This window comes from Poecilia mexicana, unplaced genomic scaffold (genome assembly GCF_051168715.1).
Source record: "Poecilia mexicana isolate PSO_F unplaced genomic scaffold, ASM5116871v1 scaffold_17, whole genome shotgun sequence".
Lineage (NCBI taxonomy): Eukaryota > Metazoa > Chordata > Actinopteri > Cyprinodontiformes > Poeciliidae > Poecilia > Poecilia mexicana.
Window position 1 is genome coordinate 16,014,242 of NW_028263386.1, and position 21,183 is coordinate 16,035,424.

General features: G+C 38.3%; 1 protein-coding gene across 4 annotated transcripts; it reads left to right on the plus strand.

The window, feature by feature from the left end:
* The first annotated feature begins 1,802 nt into the window (after nucleotides 1-1,802).
* Nucleotides 1,803-19,059, plus strand: kiaa0040 (KIAA0040 ortholog). Of its 4 annotated transcripts, none has more exons than XM_015008366.2 (2): nucleotides 1,803-1,887; nucleotides 15,936-19,059. In XM_015008366.2, the coding sequence occupies exon 2, from the start codon at nucleotides 16,412-16,414 to the stop codon at nucleotides 16,739-16,741; it is 330 nt and encodes a 109-aa protein (XP_014863852.2). In that variant the 5' UTR covers nucleotides 1,803-1,887; nucleotides 15,936-16,411; the 3' UTR covers nucleotides 16,742-19,059. The 4 variants fall into 4 exon arrangements, with proteins under 4 accessions (XP_014863852.2, XP_014863849.2, XP_014863847.2 ...); XM_015008363.2 differs by having other exon boundaries at nucleotides 1,872-1,887; nucleotides 15,806-19,059; XM_015008361.2 differs by lacking the exon at nucleotides 1,803-1,887 and adding an exon at nucleotides 10,208-10,403 and having other exon boundaries at nucleotides 15,806-19,059.
* Nucleotides 19,060-21,183: the final 2,124 nt, after the last annotated feature.

Sequence of the window (21,183 nt, forward strand, 5' to 3'; positions counted from 1 at the left end):
AAGTACTAGTGAAGAACTATATCTCAGACTTTTGAATTCTTCATATTTTTTTAAAACACATTAGTAAATGGTGTTACCCAGGGTGTGAGTAATTAAGGTCAGGGGAGGATTAGTTTACAAAACTATCAAGGATTTCCCGAGTGAGTCATTGTCATGACCCATGGAGAAGCTGTTGGACTCGCCCTGCAGTCACGCAGAAAACTCTTGGCTTTTGTATCTCTCCGCTCCAGTCAGGCAGATCTCGGCGCATTTAACAATCACTGATAACTGGTTATTATTTGTCAAGATGTATTTGAGAACAAACCAAGTTGAAACACAATTGATTAAGCTCATACCATAAGATTGCAGCTATGGTAACACAACACCCAAACTGATTTATCTGGACTAATCTTTCAAAATGAACCAAACTGAAATTTTTGAATTCACGTCTCTTGATTTCGTTAAATCAAATTTCATAGGATTTTCATTTGCAGCAAACAAATGTCATAATTCTAGAGCCATAGTCTGGCTCTATAATTGTGACATTCTAGAGCCCCACATAAATTCAATCATTTATGTGGGGCGCCAAGTAGCTGCTTGGTTCATTTATGCCTTTGACTGCCTTGTCATCTTGTTATTCCTCCGAGGAACATTGCCTGACAGTCACTGAAGCTGTAAGCAACATTAAATAAGTCCACAGTGGCTGTGTAAGACATAAAAATGGTGCTGAAAAGTGGAGACATAGTTTCATGGTCTTCTTTTCCACCTGAGCACCTGCCCCCCATAATGTCTGTGCAAACCACTGCTGATAACCACTTCTGGTATTGATCTATAACTAACATAATGCAATAATAACCCAACTTTTTACTAAATGTTACCAGTATTATGTCAATGGTGTTTATTTTTTAATATACTTTTAAGCACCTTGTTTTGTAGTATTATTATTGCATCCAGCAGGTGGCAGTCTTTCCTGCTACACCCTTTAACGTCACCGATCTTCTATGTATGACAATAATCTCTAGTATTTTTTAATGATTTTTTTAATTAACATCTCAAAATCTTGTTTTCTAGTGAAACCAACCTATGCTTTTGTGCCATTATTCTTTGTGGTTTGTTTGACACAAAAACAGACCTGAGCAGCATTAAACATAGCCCTACAGTGAAAGATGTTGGTGGCAGCATCATGCTTTGGGGCTGCTTTTCTCAAATTTTTCAATACAGATGAAATAATGAACTAGTTGTTGAGCCAAAACTTTTAAGGCTTTACAACAAAGGCAAAGGAGTTAGGCAATATCAAAAAGCCAGGATGTGGCAATCTGATAAACTCCTAGTAAAATAAAAACTGAATATTGTTTTCATTCTAAAGGTGTTTCAACAACATATTAGTGAGAACATGCTGTTTGCAATCAGACTGTAGCAAGTATGGCTTTAAAAATGCAGAAATTTGAACAAGGATGTGGATAAATGTCTGCCATCCATCATTTGTTGTTTCTGGGTAGGGCAGAAGGGTGGGGATTTAAAAATGATCTATAAATATTAATTAAAAAATAATAAAATGGCCAATTTTCCTAAATAGTGTATCTCAATGTAATCTGAATTACTTACGCAACCTTACCACTTCTTATTCAACAGAGAATTTTCCCGGACAGACTCCTGTTAGCTGTTTTCTGGAGGAAGCTAACCAGCCAATCGTGTGTGGTTGCTAGGTAAAAATAATAAACATTTGGCCAATCAGCATCGCTAAAGTCAATGTCTTTTGGGCGGTCAGAACGGTGCCCCCTGTCATAGTAGATGCCCGATAAGTTCTGTGTTGCTATGGTAATAAAGTTGAAAATGGCGACAATGGCAGCAGAGGGAATCTTAAATCCCCACCTTGAATGACAATGCAGAGGATTTTACAGATGGTCGGTAAGCTACAGCTTCCGTCGCTCAGTGTGCTTTATTAGTTTTAGCAACCATATTGCTCTCTTTTTCGTTGTTTAGTTTTTCTGTTAATCAGCTGCACAACATTGCTGTGTTTTTATGCTTACGATGCTCAGTTAGCATAAGGCTAATGCTACTCTGGATTATTGGTAACATTTCTTTATTTTAATCGGTAATGTTAATGTTGCCCTTGTTGCCTTGTTTGAGTTTCTTTTCCTATTATAAAGCTAATATGTTGTTGATATCATGACGTTTGCTGGGTCAGATGGCCCTCCTGATGTGGTGTTGTACAGGGAGCCGCCTGTTTGCTGACTCAGATATTTGAGCATATCAATATTTTGTTGAGTGTCTCATTGTCAGATAAATCCAGGTTTTGTTTGGAGTTGTGGTTGCAGCTGAACCTCGTTAAGTCCTTCTAATTTTGGGGTTAAATTGTGTGAAGGGCCATAGATATTTCATCCTGTAACAGTGTGTTTTATATATATATATATATATATATATATATATATATATATATATATATATATATATATATATATATATATATATATATTTTTTTTTTTTTTTTAAGTAGAAATGCCTCTGGTGTCATTAGTTGATTCTCTTCAGTTTTAATTGAATTTAGCCTGTTGTTTGTCTAGAGTTAAACTTACATAGTTTGGTGTTTTTCACAGGTTTGAGTCTGACTCAGTGTTAAAGGGTAAAAATAAAAAGTAACTAATTGCTGTTACTGCATATAAATATAAACAATTTAAAGTTAAATTCTTTATATTTTTCAAGTTACTGAACAGACATTACTTTTAGCTTTTATGTTTTTTCAGCAGCAAAGAAGTGTCACCTTGCTTATGATCATTTGCACCAATATTTAACACATTTACTTATCCACTACTGCAGTTGCTCTGTTGAGGTGCAACATTAATAAAACTGTGAACTTTGGCATGCCAAAAGCTACAAGAACTAATCCCTGTGAAAAAGTAGCTCTAAAGAACATTTAAAATTCATCAGTAGTTTCCCTACACAGAGAAACATCAAGGACTTAAAGCCATTTTACTATGACATCTCCACTGGAAAAAAACAAAAACAAACAACATTTAATCAATTTACCATTTTTGCTCCAACGTACAACATTGGTTTCAGGCTTGGAGTATTTGTTTGGCATATACTCTGGTAAGAAAGTTGGTATCTGAGACGAAGAAATTAGGACGTGTTTTGTGTTGTTTTGGTTTTGCATAAAAACTCAATTTACAGATTCAATAAAAAGAGCAGCAAATGACTTTTGCGTCTTTGCAGCAGTTTTTCTTTCTTTTCCACGGTCTGAAAGGATACAGGCAACATAAGGCCTGCTGTTCTTAAGCCAGTCAAGTTTCAAAGATTTGGCATTACTGGAGTCTCAGTCAGTGCAGTTATTTTTAACACAAGTTAACAGTCACTCTATTTAAGTAGTTTTGCAACCTAATTGGACCAAATTATGATGCAGTCTCTGGAGAAAACACTGAATTCTAGTAATTCTGGAGATTCTGTTTATGATGATACAAAATCCTTTGGAAATGGTGTTTTATGACAAAAGTCTAGCTGGTCAAAAACCTCCAGAGACTAAATAGAAAATTCAATCTAATATGTATAAATCTAATCCAAAATGTAATTATTCATGCATCCTGACTAAAAAGATCAATAATGCAGAACTAATTTAGGAAAATTAGATTTTTGTGCAGATGCATGAACAGCTTCTTCTTTTTAGCTCTGCATGGTTAAAGAAGCAGGGCTCATTTCTTTTATGCAAATCATCCTCTTGGTTTATTCCATCATTTTTTTAATTTACTTTTTTGTTGCTTTTCATCAGCAAAAAGCACACCAGTTCAGTTCTATCCATCTGGTAAAATATCCACATCTCTGGACAGCATTGAACACAAAACTGGCCGTGATGTGAGGCTGATGAAAAGCGGCGTTGTGGCCCACCCGCAGCCTCCTGTGTTCTCCCTGAGTCTCTTACATCTCACTGAGCCCAGAAAGTTAACAGGCCATGGCAGTCATCTGAATAAGAGGGAGGTGCAGCCCAGATTTCCCAGTTAGGCTCTCGCTGTGATGGAGCTGTAAACACTGGGGCATAATTGGGCGACTGGCCGGTGAGCAGCTTGATTTTTATCAGACATTTATTGATGCTCAGAGTGCCGTGAGTTGGAATGGGAAAGCATGAACAGACAGGGCCTCTCATAAATCACAGAAACAAGGGAGACATGAAGATTTGCCCATTGACAACTTCAGTGGGGCTGAAAGTGGGGTTGGGATTGGCATGCTGGTTAACTTTATGCTGTTTATGCTTTCAGAGGGACCTGTATTCTTATTGTTATAATGGTTTTATTCCAAATGAAACACTGGTAATTAAATTTGTCAGCATATTTGAATAAGTAAGACCAAAGAGTGGGTAGAGCTCCTGTTGCCCCCATGGTTTGTTTTCACGGTTACCTTTAATTAAAATTGCTGACAAACACTCATAATAATTTCTACTGTGTAAGTGTTTGCGAGTTGTTTACTTTTTAGATTTAGACCAACTAAAAGGCTAAAGCTATCTCTAAAAGTGTCACACTATGGCCTCCCTTTAATAAGCTGACCTATAAATGTAGACGTGAGCTCATGGCTTTGTGCTTAGATAGATGTAGAGCTTGACTACATAAGAATTAAGAAAAGAATAAAAGAAATAATTTTCTTATTTCATTTTCATACATCATTTTTAGATGATTAAGGAAAGCAATGCATTTTTTCTTCATGATTTATTTTTCCAACCTCTCGTAACATCTTCCTCACTTGCTTAACAATGCTCCACTAAGATATTCATTGGGTGAGAATAAGATGCATACATTTTGCATGGGAGTTGTTTATGTCATTGTAGTAGAAAGTTGCTGGAAGGGAGACAATATAATAAGCTCAGATTTATTTAAATATTGTAAGACATTGCGTGCGTTGTGTCAAGATAGTTTTCATCCAGTGGCAGTATTCTTACAAAGAATTCATCCCTCTTCAACCTTTTCCCATTTTGTCACATTACATCCGCAAACCTCAGCAAATTTTGTTGGGATTTTACATGACAGATCTTTTTTTTTTTTTTTTGTTTTGTCTGAAATGTTGCTATTGCAAGAAAGTTGCTGAGTTGTCAATTGTGCGGTGATTATTGTTAACTGCAAACATGCAGCCATAACCTGGTGAGCCAGTCTATCAGTCAAACCTATCTGACAGGAGAGCAGAAGAAGACTGTGGTTGATGTTTAGACCTTTGCTGAGGTAAATAAGATGGGGGTATAAGATCGGCTTCACGTACAAGTATCGGTTGGTCACCGATCTCCCAAAATTACGGAAATCGGCTGGGCTGTGTGCTTTGTGTTATTCTTCTGGAAGGCGAACCTCCACGCCAGTCTTAAGTCTTTTGGCGTCTTTACAGGATTGTTCTGCATTTAGCTTCATCCATCTTCCTGCCTACTCTGACCAGCTTCTCTATGTTAAAGAAAGCCATCCCCACAACATGAAAGTACTGCCCACATACTTTCCTTTGGGAATAGTGTGTTAAGGGTGGATGTTTGTTTGCAGGCCATACTCAGCATTTTCCACCTAGTTGAGATCCTTTGACCAGATCATCTGACCACGTCCACGTTTGTCATATCTGCTACAGGGCTTGTAGCAACCCGCTAGAAAAAAAACATTTTATAACTTTGTTTCAAAAATGGCATCATCTTTCCTCCCCTAAATAAAATAAGATTTGTGGAGTGTACGGCAAAACGTTATTACATTCTTTTCCACCTGAGCTGGAGATTCAGTCAATCACTGAAGGTTTTCGGGAATCACCATGGGCCGCTTTGCTGATTCTCTTATTAATGCTCTTTTTGCCTGGCCTGCCAGCTTCGGTAGAAAGCCATGTGTAGCTTTGCAATTGTGGCTAACTCTTCTAATTTTTAGACGTTGGACTGGACAATGAGCCTTTGAATGTTGTTTGGGATCTTGCTTTATAGCCTAACCCTTGCTTCTCTGCAATTTTAACTCTGACCTCTCTGGTGTGGTCCTTGGTCTGCATCCTTCTGTTTTTGAACAAACTTCTGAAGTCTTCATATTAGATGTTATTAATATACTTTTAAAGAAATCACACAAGTGATATCTACTTTCAACATCACATTCTCAATATTAGTGACCCTGGTGATTTAAGTAAGGACTTAAATAACCCAAGCTTAAGTTATTTGACAAGAAAAGCTGATAAGGCGTTTTAGAGCTCCATCAACTTTAAAGATGGTGTAGCTGCCTCTGTTATATCTAGAGGCAGCTGGTTGCACTGAATTGTATTTTGGATGCCAGAATGCCTGACATGCGTACCACATTTCGTATAAGTCTGTAACAATAAAGATTTTGGTTGTCGGGGCAAAACGTAATGTAATGATAACATTTAGGCCAAGGGGTATATGGAAAGGCACTAGATTAATCCCTACTTTAAGAGAGGACAAGTTGATCTCCTGAACTAGAAGGCTGCACTTTTGTCTGCATTTAAAGTATTTTGTGCAATCTGCTTGCTAATTACAGCGTTGAAACAAAAAACTGTGTAACCAGTTGCAAAACTATTTATTTTATGTAGAGAGAACTTTCACCATTTTGTGTCCAGGCAATGCATCTTCACAAAAAACTTTGCATTTACTTTTGTTCATTTTTAAAATCAATTTCTATAACCTAACCATGACCTACAGCTAACCATCATCAGTACATTGCCTAACCCTAAATCTAACCTAACTCCTGACCCCAAAAACAAACACTTCCTTTATACATGAAGCTTTGGCTTTCGGTCCCAAAGGCGCAGGTCCTCTCAACTTTGAAAAAAACTGACTGTACAAGATGAGAAATGCTAAACACACACGCACTCAAAAGAAACAAGACAGGGAAGTGCATTCATGACATAGTTTATTGTTGTATGACCACATAAGGTCATTTTGTGGTTTGTGGTTTTTTTTTTTTTCAGACTGGTTATCTGCCTTCTCAGAAACTTGAGCCAGAGTCTGTTTTCAAGTGATGAAGAAAGAGCAATAATACAGGGCAAACATGTTGCCTTTCTGAATGCACACAGAATAGCTTATCTGCTGCATTTTGCTTAGTCATTTTTTTTTCCATAGGTCTGTATATCCTAGGAAACCCTAAACATCAACACCTCAACAGTGTGACTCTACAATCCCACAGGACATTATTTTCCTGCTTCCCTGTCTGGAAATGAGAGACAAGCAACGAGGAACTTGAAAGGTCTTTGTTGATTGATGGTCAGCCTTTGCTAAAGAAAAATACTTTCCACTCCTCAAGTGGATTGCGTCTCTCTGTTTATTTTTATGTAGCCAGGGTATGAAATCAAGCTTAAGAAAGCTGCGTTTGTCATGTGAGAACTATGCTGGGATTCTTATGTAATAAAATGCTTAAATAGCAGTCTGACTTCATGTGCAACAAGGAACCCCTTGTGAAAACCTTCAGTTTACATGGCAACTAATAGCTGGATTATGCAGCACAAGAAGCAATTCCTTATAAAGTGAAAACATGCGTTTTCCCATCGTGTTACCTGGATTCAAACATTTTGCACGGCTAAGTCACTCGTCAGGTCTGTCCCTGAGGAGACTTTATTGGCCGAGCTATTCCTGGACACTTGTCAGATCCCACTACAACCTCATTTTAGTCACTTTTCATTAGCACTCACATACAAGAACTCACAGAAGCACTCACTGTTGGATCCTTTCTGGCTCACGTTAGTGTGTTGTCAGAGCCAGACGGTCGCTGTGATCGGTACTGCTCTCTTACATGGCCCAGTAATTTCATAAGCCTTTAGTTAATGCTCCTGGTAATGTCACAGCTACTTTTTGCCTTTGCTATCGTGCTTGTCTGACCAGTGATCCAACATAAGCTCAGTGGTCTTTCCTGTAATTTGTTCAGCCATAGACCTGTGTTGGATAAAAGGATGTATTATTTGAGCTTTTCCCTCCTAGGTGAGATCCACTGTGGAAAACCAGATGGCAGCTACACCCATTATAGCGCCAGGTCAAAGCAGGATGAAGTGAGAGTAAGGTTTCACAGAGGAAATGGGACATATACAAGAGGTCAGTGCAGTCAAAATTGAGAATGCAGTGTTCCGGAAAGTAGGAAAATGTATGGAGAGCTTATTTTATAAGAGTAATACTGTTTCTATCAAAGAAATGGCAAAATATTGTAAACTATATCCCCCATGAATAACTGGATAACGTTTATCCAGTTACTCATTCTTACTGCCGAGAGCAACCGAGTAGCATCTAACATCCAGAACTTTCAGAATCAAACATTCAACTATCTTTACCAGATTAAATGTCTATCCATGCATACAGGATGACTTCAGCGCACTGGTTTCCGAAGCTGCAAATGGGATCTACACGTCTAAATGATTTTCATATAAAGTACCCTAAAGATGAATTTCCATCAGGGGAAGTGTTGCTCTGCCGAGGCCATTAATCAACTCTTTCTCGATATGACTGGACACACTCAAGCCTTAACAGCTGTTGGGCTGGGCCTAGTTTCACTGTGAACACACTGCCAGTCAGGCAGCACCCTCTGGGCTCGTACTGCGCATTACAGTGTGTGTGTGCGTGCGTGTGTGTGTGTGAATGGCTGAGAGTCAGGCACACCTGCAAGATGTGGTGAGACTTGCCTCATCAAATCTCTTGAAACCATGCCCTGCAGACACAGAGGAGCACACTGAAAGTTCACTCAGTTGATCAGGAAGTAAGCTATGTGTGTATTTATTTATTTTTGTTGTTTATCAGATGAAGTGCTGCAGACAGTACATTATCACACGGTCGCAGCTGTGCTGTGATCATGCTTCAGACTTTATTTGAAGTAAACAAAGAAACCATTTGTTAAGGGAACTGTAAATAGTTAAACTTTATAGCCTGGAGATACTTCTTGCAAAACTATTCAAATGTCTGCAGCTTTTTTTTTTTTTTTTTTTTTTTTTTTTACATTTTGTTACATTGCAGCCATGTACTTTAATTTGTGTAACTGGAATTGAATGTGAAACACCAGTACAAAGTGGAGCATTTTGGTAAAGGTTACAGGTTTTTCATGCCTTTTATTTATTTATTTTTTTAGATTAAATCCCAAAAATATGGAGCACATTTTTTATTTATCCCCCATAGATTAATACTCTGTAGCACTATTTTTCTCCGCAGTTACAGATGGAAATCATTTAACATAGTGTGTTTAATGTATTTTCCAGCTTTGCACGTAAGGATTCCAAAAGACAGACAATTCGATTTTTATAAATTAGCACAGCATCAGTCAGACTAGATGCAGTTTCTGTAAATACCAGTTCTCAAGTCAACAGGATTATCAAATACATGTAGATCTGGACTTTCACTTGGTCATTTTAAGATGCTGAAAGTGTTTGACATGGACCATTTCGATGCATGTGCATTGGTCAAAGCCAAAAAGTTAAAGTCTTATCTGAACAGAGACGTAAATATTTACACAAGCAAATGGAAGTTAAAGTTTGTGCTTTTTAATTCAATCAGACTATGGAAACATTCAAACAGCATGAACACTTTTACACCGTACAGGCTAACACAAAGCCGCTTTTGAATTCACTCAGGCTCACATTGTACATTATGTGAGCAGATTTACAGTTCATAAGTCAGAACACCAAAGCTCAAAGGCTTTTCCTTAGAGGAGGAGAGATGAACCCCTCTGTGTCCCTTTCTTACTTGAATACAAAATCCTATTTTGCTTGACTGAGCTAAGAGAGAGCATTGACCACAGTGCCACAGGCAGAAAGTCGAGGTTTGTGAGTATACACACTTCACATGACATGTCACATTCATATCTTGCTTTCATCCGACTCTTTCACCTGCTGTTGTTCTCAGCAGCATGACCGTTTTCATTTCCCTTTTTTTTATTCTCGATTTGGGAATTAGGGATGGGTGGACTCTTGTTCTGTCATTATGCAACGTGTCTCCACCTTTCCTGCAACATATCCTGGTGTTGCAAGGTCTTCATGTCAGGTAATGTAACGCAGTAGGGGAAGTTTATTTCTAACTACTTCCATTGAGAACTTTTGTGCTCGAAAATATAAGATTCGTCATGAATTTGCTTGAGCTTTCTGCCTTTCTGGCTGATGTCACCCCGTGCTTGTTATGTGGGGAAAGTATGGCGACCGCAAGAATCCAGCACCGTGCAGGAAACATAACCATAGACAGAGGGCCCATTCTTACACAAAGTGGGCAGGGACCAAAACACACACACTCACAGAAAGAGGAGGGGGAGGAGGAGGAGGAGTACGGAAAACACGGGTAGAGAGAGAGCAAAACAGGAACAGAAAGTGAAGACTTGTCAAGATGTTTGGGTAAGAGGTTCCAGGACTGAACAGAACACAGCAGAAGCCAGATGCTAAACTGAAAGGAGCAAAAGTCTGAGCAGCTGACTGGATTAGACAAGAGGGGTGACCTGACCTGCTGCCACAGAAGCGCCTGCGGGGTAAGGTGCTGCTTTTAAGCACTTCTTGAATGCCCATAGCTTCTCTAAAGTAGTTCTAAGTGATGTATTTGAGTTTGTGAGACGACTTTACAGAAAGCTGACGTTTCTAACTCCAGACTCCGTTAAAAAAACAAAAAAACAACAGTTGTTTTGACTGTGGTTAGACACAGCAGGATGTCTGACAGGTTGCAACAATGCGCTGATGAGTTTTTTCCTGCCTTTGAATTCTCCAGAATGTCAGTAACAGAGCCTTTTGGGCTTTTTAAACAAAAGCTCCCAATAATATGTATCTTGAACTGAAATGCTTAACTTTCAGTGCTTGAGTGTATATTTAGCTATTTCATAGAATGACAGCTTCCTTTACTTCTCACTTCACGAATGTCCTCAGACTCACTCATTTCACTCAGTTAGGATCGAGATCACACAAGCCGGAAGTGTAATGGTTCTGCTTAATATTACTTCAGAATACCTGAGAAAAATGATTTTTTTTTTTTTGTCGACTCATGTCCTCTGGAACAAAATACTTTCTTTTGCAGTTGACTTGAAATTAAATGTTCACATACGTAGACCTTATAAAAATATGCGTAGCTCAAACTAACATCTTCATGCAGAATTACTAAAATTACTTTTAGTTGCTAAATACCAGATACATCTTTTTTTTAATTTTTTAATTTTTATTTTTTTTACTTTCCACAAATGTAGAAGCCCTTTAGTATTTGGAAGGACTGTTAAAAATAGTTTGCACTAATTTTGACTCAACTCCTCCTCACAGGACTGGTGTGAGTCAGGTTTGTAGGCGGTCTTGCTTGTACACACCTTTTCAACTTTAACCACAATGAGTGACACTATAGGCTTGAGGCTTTGTGACTGATTTGGTTGAAGAAGAAATGTTGCTGTAATATTCCCAGGTGTTGTTCTTTCCTTTTGAAAGTCGAGCTTCTATTTTGGGAAGCTCTCCTGTCCCTCCTGCAAAACACCCCTTTTGGGGTGATCGTGCAGCCCCGATTCTTTCTCTGTTGGATGGGTGTCCTTAATGTCTTTTGGAGACATTACTCCAAAATCTTTATGTTGCTTTTGAAGTGATGTTTTCTTCCTCTCCGGGTGTAGACGGGACTTGTGCTCTTGTGAATAATGACACTATGCAACAAGGTTCAGAATCTCATAAAAATCATTACGTCACGTCATTGGCTTTTCTGATTTGTTTAAGCATATGTGTAATGTGGCAAATTTGAAGAAAGAAAGAAATGATTACAATTACATTGATAACATATAGAATTCTGGTAATCCTATGTGACGGCAAACAGGCTAGGTTTTATTGGCTATAGTGTCAAACAGTGAGAACAGTTCCTAAATTAAAGAGCAAAATGTCCAAGCCCTCCGTACTTATCGATGGTGAATAAAGAGGGATCTGCTCTGACTGTGTGCTCAAGGGCAAATCATTAAAGATTCCTGCGATGCCTTCTGTCGCTGCTCTGCCTTTTAGGTCACACATGCTCCCTAAAAAGCAGCGGAGGGTCCATTTCGGTGCAATCAAAACATTCTTCTCAGCCCCTTCCTGGCTTTGTGTGCCTCAGAAATGGTCTTTTCCTGTGTATCAGTTGCTCAAGGAGAGCACGGTGTCATGAGAAAGTGAAGAGGCCACTTAAAGTCAAGAAAGGCATCTCGGCGAGATAACTGAAAGACGTGATGTGATATGGTTAAAGGCCAGAGTTGACTTTCAAGTCTGAATGTTTTGCTTAAATTTGTGCTTCCATAACGTCACAAAATAAAACCTCGGATAAGACTGTCATTCTCACTGCCAGTGGCCTTGGTTATCTAAGTCCAAGCATGAAACAATGTAAGCAGTTTACAAAAAAAAAAAAAGTCTAACTGTGTATACAGCATAACGATTGTTATCTTTTCGTAGAAACAAATTGAAAAAGTAGGTTCAGATTGAACTATCAGTTTTCTTTTAATCTTCTGATTGTCCTAACAGTGTTGCTGTAGTGATCTATTTCTTTTTTTTTTTTTCCGGTAAAGAACTGAAGACTTATTCATTCCATTCTCTGACTTTACCCAATGATTCATTATTTGCTGTCTTTGTTACGTGACCAGACTAAACCAACACCTCCCCTAATTTGTGGCTTCGTCTCTCCCACGAACACACGGCTCTGTGACTTTGACTTGTCATGTTTTTAATGTGAGTAAGATCCAATGCACACAAATGTGCTGCAGTTCTATAAGACCCATCACAACATGTACCAGCAGCCAGTTATCTTAAAAGATGAAGCAAAGACAACAGCAGCCCCCACGTGTAGGGAATTTTATACGTCCAGAATTAGCGCAAGTTTTTTTTTTTTTTTTTTTTTTTTTCCCCCATCCACTGCTGTTATTAGTAAGTTGAGTTCTTAAGACAAAAAAATTCCAGAATGACATAGGTTCTTAGTTTAAGGTTTATAGTACAGTACTTTAAGTCTGTGGAAATTAGGTGTCAGCATAATACGATAAAAGGAAGTGCTGATTTGGTTTTTCTGATGCATTTCTCAGAAATGGTGAAACTGTGTGTGAGCTGTGAATTACCTTTAGTTGTGAAATTATACATCGATTTAACCATGGCAACAGAAGATGAATATGACTGGATAAACTGATGGGAAAACAAAGAGAAATACAATCCTAAAGGACGCTTTTGATCCAAACTTATGGATTCTCGTTAAACTTTCACACCAATGTGATTTGAAACTCTGGCAAAATGAAAGACGAGTTGATCACAAGGCTTTTTTGTAAAGGGTGAAACTAAGTTTTGTCTCAAATTTGGAAGTCAAGGTACAAGAATCTGGATGAAGTGTGATAGTCTGAATCCAGTTTTCTTGAGAGTAAATGATAATTTTCCACAGCTAATAATGATATGGGAATCCAAGTCATATGTTGCCTTTGTTTCAAAGTTCCTTAAAGGGGAACTCGCCCCTTTTTCAGTCAGTGCACTCATCTAGACACACAAACCTAATTTCATGGCAAACATGAATGTGCACATAATATCACATGTGCACATTCATGTGATATTATGAAATACATAGCAATCTGTTTGTTTGATTCTAAACAAGATGACGCTCCAAAATAACTGCAACCCGACTATTGTCTTTTCTTGAGATCTCCGCTTGTGTATTTAGACACTTTGAGTGACTTCCTGTTGAGCACATGAACTTGGGTTTGTGGGGGAAGGTTAGTGGCTCTCTGCGGATAAACGTATTTCACACATGAGGCGTAATGCACGTTGACAGCAAAGCCAAATCTATTTGCTCTCCTCTTGCAGGTGCATCATCGCCTCTCTCCCTCTCTATCTCTCTCTCTCTCTCTATCAGGAGCAAGGTAATGTGAGGTGAAAATCTTCTGCCCTTCCTGCAGCCAGAATGCAAATAGTATTGAAAGCGACGGAGCATCTAAAAGAGAACACTTGAGTGAAATGGTGTTTGAAACTACTTAAAAAAAAACAATTTAAACAAAAGATGTTGCCTCAAGGGGTTCAGACTCAAACCGCTTCATTACAAAGAGGAGCAGTTTGGTTTCTGTGCCGAGTTTAATTTTGCACATCCGAAGCAGAAAGTTCTTTTTTGAAGAGCTGCTTAATAAGTTAAACAGGTCAAATGGAAGCAACGTGTTTCGAGGGCAGATTTCACTCCTCCGCTGCGACGGGAGCCATTAGTGTTGTACGGTTGAGGAAAAGAACTCACTCCTTCGCAGATTTATTCAGCCTTTTTGTTCACATTTAAAGCAAACGTTTCGGATCATCAAATGAGTTTTAAAGTCAGTCAGTGATATTCTGATTAAAGATAAAAATCAGGCTTTGGAAGTTTAATTAAATGTTTTACGGGGGTGGGGAGAGACATCCAAACCTGTGTGGGAAAAAAAAATCCCCCCTAAACTTAATACGTAGTTGTGAAGCTCTTTGCAGAAACAACGTCCGTCACTCATTTGCAATGACTGGCAGAGAGTCTTTTTTTGTGAAGAAATTTCAGACCACTCTTTGTTGCCAAATTGTTTTAATTCAGCCGGACAGGTCGGTTCTTAAAAATGAATGTCTTATGTGATGAAGCCACATTATCTAAATCAAATTAACAGTAAGTCCAGATTTTAAGTAGATTAGTTTTAAGCCTTAATTTAGAGTTGCCTTTGATTAGTAAGTGAAACATCAATCAACGTACTTCATGTGTATTTGCTTGATGATTTTTCATTAGGAGGTCTGACGTGGAAATGTGCTATACAAATAAACTTGACTATAACTAGTCAAAGATTTTGGAATGGACATTCTGGTGTGCTTTGGGTTGTGATCCTGCTTAATACCTTAGTATAAGATCACAGACCTGATATTCTTCAAGATTTGGTGCTAGCAAGAGAAAAAAAAAAGAAAAGGTTCCACTTCCAAGTTGTCCAAGTCCTTCAGTAGAAGATCAACCTCAGACCATCAAACACCGTCTCTGGGTTTTGATTAGATGCTCTTTTTCTCAGGTCATCTGTTTTTGTTTTTTTTCCAAAATTTTCCATTTCTGGCTTGTAAAAGTTTTGTCTCTTCTCTTTTGTCTTATACTAGAACGAGCTTTATCTCAGGAAAGTTCCCCACTTTTGGTGTTAGTAGATGTTTCTCATCTGATGTTGCATTTGGATGCACCAGGACATCACATCTTTCTTTTTGGGATGTTTTGTCACTTCATGCTTCAAACAGACTGGTTTCTTGATTTTACAGCTTTTACAGTAATCAGACCGCAGTTTGGCCAGTGAATCTGAACCAATCAAACGTGTTAAATCACACTTTTAAACATAAGCAAATATATTTTTATATAGGGAAATTATTTTTTTTTCTTTGATTAAGCATAATCATAAATTGGAGGGTATTTTAAATACTTGTGAGACAAATAAAAGGTCAAACAAGAAATCTGTAACGAAGCAAAAACTTTTTACAGCACTATACATCCAGAAAAGTCTACTTTAACAGGTCTCACTCTGGCCTTTCTGCCCTCTCTTTCCTAGTTTCCTCTGACACTCTGTCACACTCTCCATCTCAGCGGGACTCTTAGGAAGATTGGTTACCTCTGTCTCTCTCTCGCCTTCCCTCAGACGCAATCTCCCCTCGATTTTGTCCTCCCTTTTTTCCGCCTTGCCTCCGTCTTCTCTCAGCGGGACCCTTGAAGGGATCTGCCCTGAATCCTGAATGACTTCTCTGCAAATTTAATGAAAGAAAAGCTGAACAGAAAAAACGATATTCTAAGCTGACATTGACAAGAGGAAGGGGAGCAGGAGTGGAGATGTTTCAAGGCAGAAAGATGGATTGGAGTCAGGGAGAGCCAAAGAGGGTAGAAAGATAAGCCCCGTCTGCCTGAAAGCAAATTTCTGTCTGTGTTAATTTGACTTTTCTTCTGTTTGTTTCGCAGCCTCAACAATTCAGCAGCGTGACAAAACGAAACCGCAAGCTAAAGGGCAAGAGGGCTTGAGAAAACAATTAGAGGAATGCTGACCTGCATAAACAAACTCAGCTTAATTTTTTTTTTTATCCCCCTCCAGATTAAATCACAACAACAAGGCAATTTCAAGAAAAGACACTCCTACAAGCAAGCAGTGTTTTGGTCCTTATAAGAGCAAAACAGACGCGTTCTAACAGCATCTGTAAGGTGAACGTCCAAAGAGGAACAGAACAGCACAAGTTTGGACAGGTTCGTCACATAGAGCAGTGCCTCGGGGTAACTATCTCATCTGGGATCTTCACGAAGAATGAGGAGCATGTGAAGTTCATTGTCAAGTCACTGGAAATCTTTGTGCTGATGGCTGATGAACTGACTTGTGCTCAGAGAGCTAAATGAGATATCAATCAGCTTTTAAAGTTGAAGCTACTCACTCGGATGAGCGGCGCAAGTCGGTTATTTCGGTGTGCTGGCAGCGTTTCTTTTTCATCGCAGTATAGACCTCTAAGTCTCTGTAAAGCTTATTAAAACGTTTCTGGGAGTCCGACTCAAGCAACTGAGCTCCGCAGGCCAAACGTTATGGAAGGGAAGTTTCAGAGTGTCCAGGATTTTTTCAGCTGGCTGTGGACCTTGGCTGTGGACAAACACAACCAGGGGGTCTACAACACCGTCTGCCTGGTCATCCTGCTGACGCTTCCTCTGCTGGTCGTCCTCACCGCTGTGGTGGTGTGCTGCCACTGCTGCTGCTGTCGCCATGATGGCAGCTGCCGCTGCTGCTGCTGCTGCTGTGGTGGCTCTTCGAGGTCGGCAGGGAAAAAGAAAAAGAGTTCCTCCAACAGCGAGGACTTGTGGATATCCGTAAAGACTGGACCGACGACTCCTGATCGGGTCGCTATGGGAATGGTGTGAGGATTACGTCTGTTCAGGATTACCGCACTGGTGCCGATCAGTAGTTGAAAACTCAGACTTGTTTGGGATGTGGATATCGTTCAAATAAAAAAGAACTTCATATTGTCGTGGGCATACACACGGCTGAGACGAGTTTGTTTTTGTATATAAATACTTGTCACTTTGTATTCACATGATGCTGTGTTCTGGTTTTATGACAGTGTTTACAACATTTTTATGAGCTTTTTTTAGTGCGTGGTACATAAAAAAGAAATATGCAGACTTAAAAAAAAAATATATATATATATATATATATATATATGAATGCAAGTGTGTCTGTGCAGCGTGTGTGTGTCAGGTAGAGAGGCGTAGAGTTATTGGGAGAACTTAGTTCTTAGAGCTCCCATGTGAAATTCAATGCATCCATATTTGGGAGAGGGAGCAAAGGAAAAGTCGGCTCACTGCTCAAACAGCTGTACTAGCACCCACTTTTCAGAGTGCAGACTGAGAAAAACAGCAGAGATATCCCAAATGAGCCCTTATTTTATTACTTTTTAAAAACAATTTAGTATTGTTTAATAAAAGATATGTTTGTCCATACGTTGGAATCATTAGGGTTCTCACATTAACGGAAGATGAAGAATAGAGGCAGTTTGTTATGCAAGAAAACAAATTGAAATAATTTGCTTTTAGAAACTCACTATATACAGTGTGTGTATTATGGCTCTTTTTGGATTTGAAGCTCTGGAAAAGTAAAATGTCATTTCAAGCTAATATGTCAAGATATAGAAAAATAATTAATCACCAGTTTGGGTTTTTGAACGATGCTGTGCATTTCAGTGCACTGCAACTTAACGATTGCGAATGCAAGACACTGCTTCAGTGCAGAAATAAAATAAAAAAATAAAAAAAATTAATTGAGTTTGATGTCAGGTTAAGGGCACTATACAGATAAAACAGTTGCTCTTGCATAGAAAACCTTACAGAAGCACTTTGGAATTTAGACAGCTACTAGGCATTATGACCACACTTATGTCTGTTATGTATATATGGACATTCAGAATATAGTTTTATTAAAATTGCTAAGCAATCTTTTGTTTTACTACTTTCCCGAGTTCCCTCAACTCTTGTGTGTTTATATATAGACAAACATGTAAACAAGTTTTATGACCAATTAATTTTGTTACATTTCTGAAATACAGAAAATTGAAACTTTATTGAAATTGTATAAGATTTTGCCACATTTTTTTTTTTTTATATTATTGTAGCAACTTCTTCAAAGGCTAATTAAGCAGAAGTCTGTCTGCAGCGTCATCATCTTTATTCATTAGCTTACTCCGACACCAAGTTGGAGGCCGGCTCCTCTCATTACAGCTCACACAGACAATATCCCATGTGGAGAGCAGAGATGTCTCTTCTGCTTAATTTTTGCTGTATACAAAAATCCTGTAAAAAAAAAAAAAAAGAATGAATTAATTAAATCCTTAGTACGAATGTATAATGTCCAGTGAAAATCAGTGCATACGGCATCTTTAGTTTGTGTTTGTCAGAGAAAATGTGTTTTGAAGTTTGCAGAGTCAGTTTGCATGATTTGCATCCTTACTGTGGGAGACTTTTTGAGGCAGACTTGCGATGATCACAGACAAGCTGTTCTGTTTCCTGCCTTAGTGTAGATATCAGAGCAACGTCTTTTTTCTATCTTTTCTGTTTGCACACGGCTTATTTCACGTCAGTATTCAGTTACATGCAATAACAAAGCCAAATGCCATAAATGTTTGCGTCTCAAGTTATTCATACAGGAATAGCAATAGGTTTACTTGTTATACATATTCCATTTAAGTTGCAACCTATCACAAGTGTCTGCTTATGATTGTGTATTTTTAAAGTCCCTCTGAAATGAATGTCCATTAAAGTTTACAGGTTAAATTTATAGCATCACCTGCTAATAACAATGAGGGACGATATATAAAATGAATCACCGTTAAATTTTATCTTCTTTTTCACTTGATCAGACAAAATGAACCTATAAAGATGGTTTTATGTCATTATCTGCTAAGAATGCCCGTTTAATTTTCTGAGGGCTAATGAGTTTTGACATGTTTTCGTCCAGTCTAAACACGCAAGACATGTTTTGTTTGTTTGTTTAAACAATGCTGACTTTATTGGTTTTCTTTTAATTATACACTTGGGTAGATTTTATTGTTGTTCTGAATCCATAATTTATCGAGGCTTGTACAACGATCCAGCACGAAGTGGAAGCAGACAGGAAGAAATATTATAATTTTCTCAGTTTCTGCTCAACCCTAAGGAGCGGGATATTAAAGTTTGAACACAAAGCAGTCGTGGTTGGGTCTACGCTGATGTCTCCATACTGACAGCTTAGACAATATTAAGAAAAAATAGATATATGTATGTCATGGAAAGTAAAGCTCAAGATCATTTTTACCAAGTGAAGATTTCCTAACATTCACAGCAATAATCAAAACTAAAATTTGATTACTTAACAGCTCTGCCTGGTTATTCTTATAAAATACAACTCTGTTTTGCAGGATGCCGGTTTTTGCTGCAAGCAGGAAGTGAACTGCTCCTTTGAACAAATCGGGTATGTTGCTTAGGGATCTGTTGTGGATATTTGCTGTTGTCACTAGAAACAACACCTGAAACAAAATTTAAGACATTAATTTATTTCTCTGTTCTCAATAGTATAATTTTATATCTTAATGGTATTTTTTACCTTCAAAGTGACGAGGAGTTGGGGGCATCCAGTGGATCGAATGCACCATTTTTAATAACTTCTCTTTCTAAGCTAGTTTTGCTCTAAAGGATGTCCAAACAGGAATTCTTCATAAAACACATAGCAATTACCTAATTGCCAAAAGTGAAAAATTTCCTTCTTGCAGGCTTCTGCTGAGGTTACACACTCAGTTATTTTATTGACCTGTTTGGCAAAACATTTGATGAACCAAATATAAGTTGGATCCTGGATAAGATGATGTCAATGTCAACTTAGGTGTCTTTGTTCTTTTTTTAAAAAAAAAAACCTTCAATCTAGTCGATTTTATATCTTCATCCAGTTTTTGAAAAAAACATTTAAAATTACGTATCTTTCATTAGAGGTTTATACTAGAACAGAAGAACAGGCAATAAGCAGCAAATAGTTTATGTAATTTTATTATTTATTTTATTTTTTTTACATATTTGTTAAAGCTGTCAGCATGTCATGACAGAATAGTTTGAGACAGATAATCCATGACAAGATGAATCTCCTCCACCTCCTCCCCGAGCTGCTGTGGCCATCTGAAGAAATGCACCCTCCCCACCAAAAACAACCAATCAGAGCCAGGAGGAGGGTCTTAGCGCTGTCATTCATCCTCATGTACTCGTTGCTCAATGTGCTAATGGCGGAGAAACAACTTACTGTTCCAGGAAAACTGTTCATCCGCTGTCATTTGGGGCCATGCTTGCTAGCCTGAACATTCACAACATGCAATGCTAGTTGAAGCTTAGCAGAGAGAAAGTAGAGGAAGGGGATAAAAGAACAGCACTACGTGGAGGATGATTGACAATGCTAAGACCCGCCTTCCAGTTCTGATTGGTTGTTTCCAGGGAGCTCTGGAAAAAGGAAGAGGAGTGATTATTTATTTCATACCATACTGTAACAATATAGTGACAGTTTCAACAAATATGTACAAATATATATCTATTTTGTCAAAAGTTACAAATTGTAGCTTAATCCCAAACAAGTAAAATTCTGCATGGTCAAACAAAATGAAAAATATTATTTTGTAATGGAAGCACAAGTCTCTGCCTGATTCACCTGATTCAGCAAAGAGTAGCTGATTCAGGTGCTTCACTGCTAAATGACATCAAACCTTAAAATTGAGCTGGATTACTTTTCAGTTTATGTTGCGCAAATCTTAGACTATTGTTTCAAGATTATCTGAGTCTTCATCTGATAAACAAGGAAACACAGCAATAAGCCATGGGGAAACAACCTGAAACAAGAATCACTGGGGACGTGATGAGGTCACATTACAGACCCCATCAGGGTGGGGCTCACCACAGTGGATTTCTGAACAGCCAGATGGCAGATCATCCAAGGTGGTGCTGTTGCCAAGGTTGTGTGAGAGGAGCAGTTTTTGACCCAAAAAATTTTGAACCAAAGCAATTGGTAAGAAATGACCCGTTAGAGCGATCTGACCTGATAATTCATGACAATGTTGATGAGCGATACTAAAATAGAAGCCAATGGGGATCATTTACTGCCAACATGCAGAATGCTTACTAGGCCTGGAGGAATTATCTGTGAAATCGGGGTCAAACAGATCTCTTGCCGAGGCACAGTTCATTCTTTTATGATCTAAACTCTACATAAAATGCTTAATGAAATTTAATGATTTAAACATAAACCTTTCTCTTCTGTAGTTCTTTTTTTTTTGTCCACACCACAGACGACATTTTAA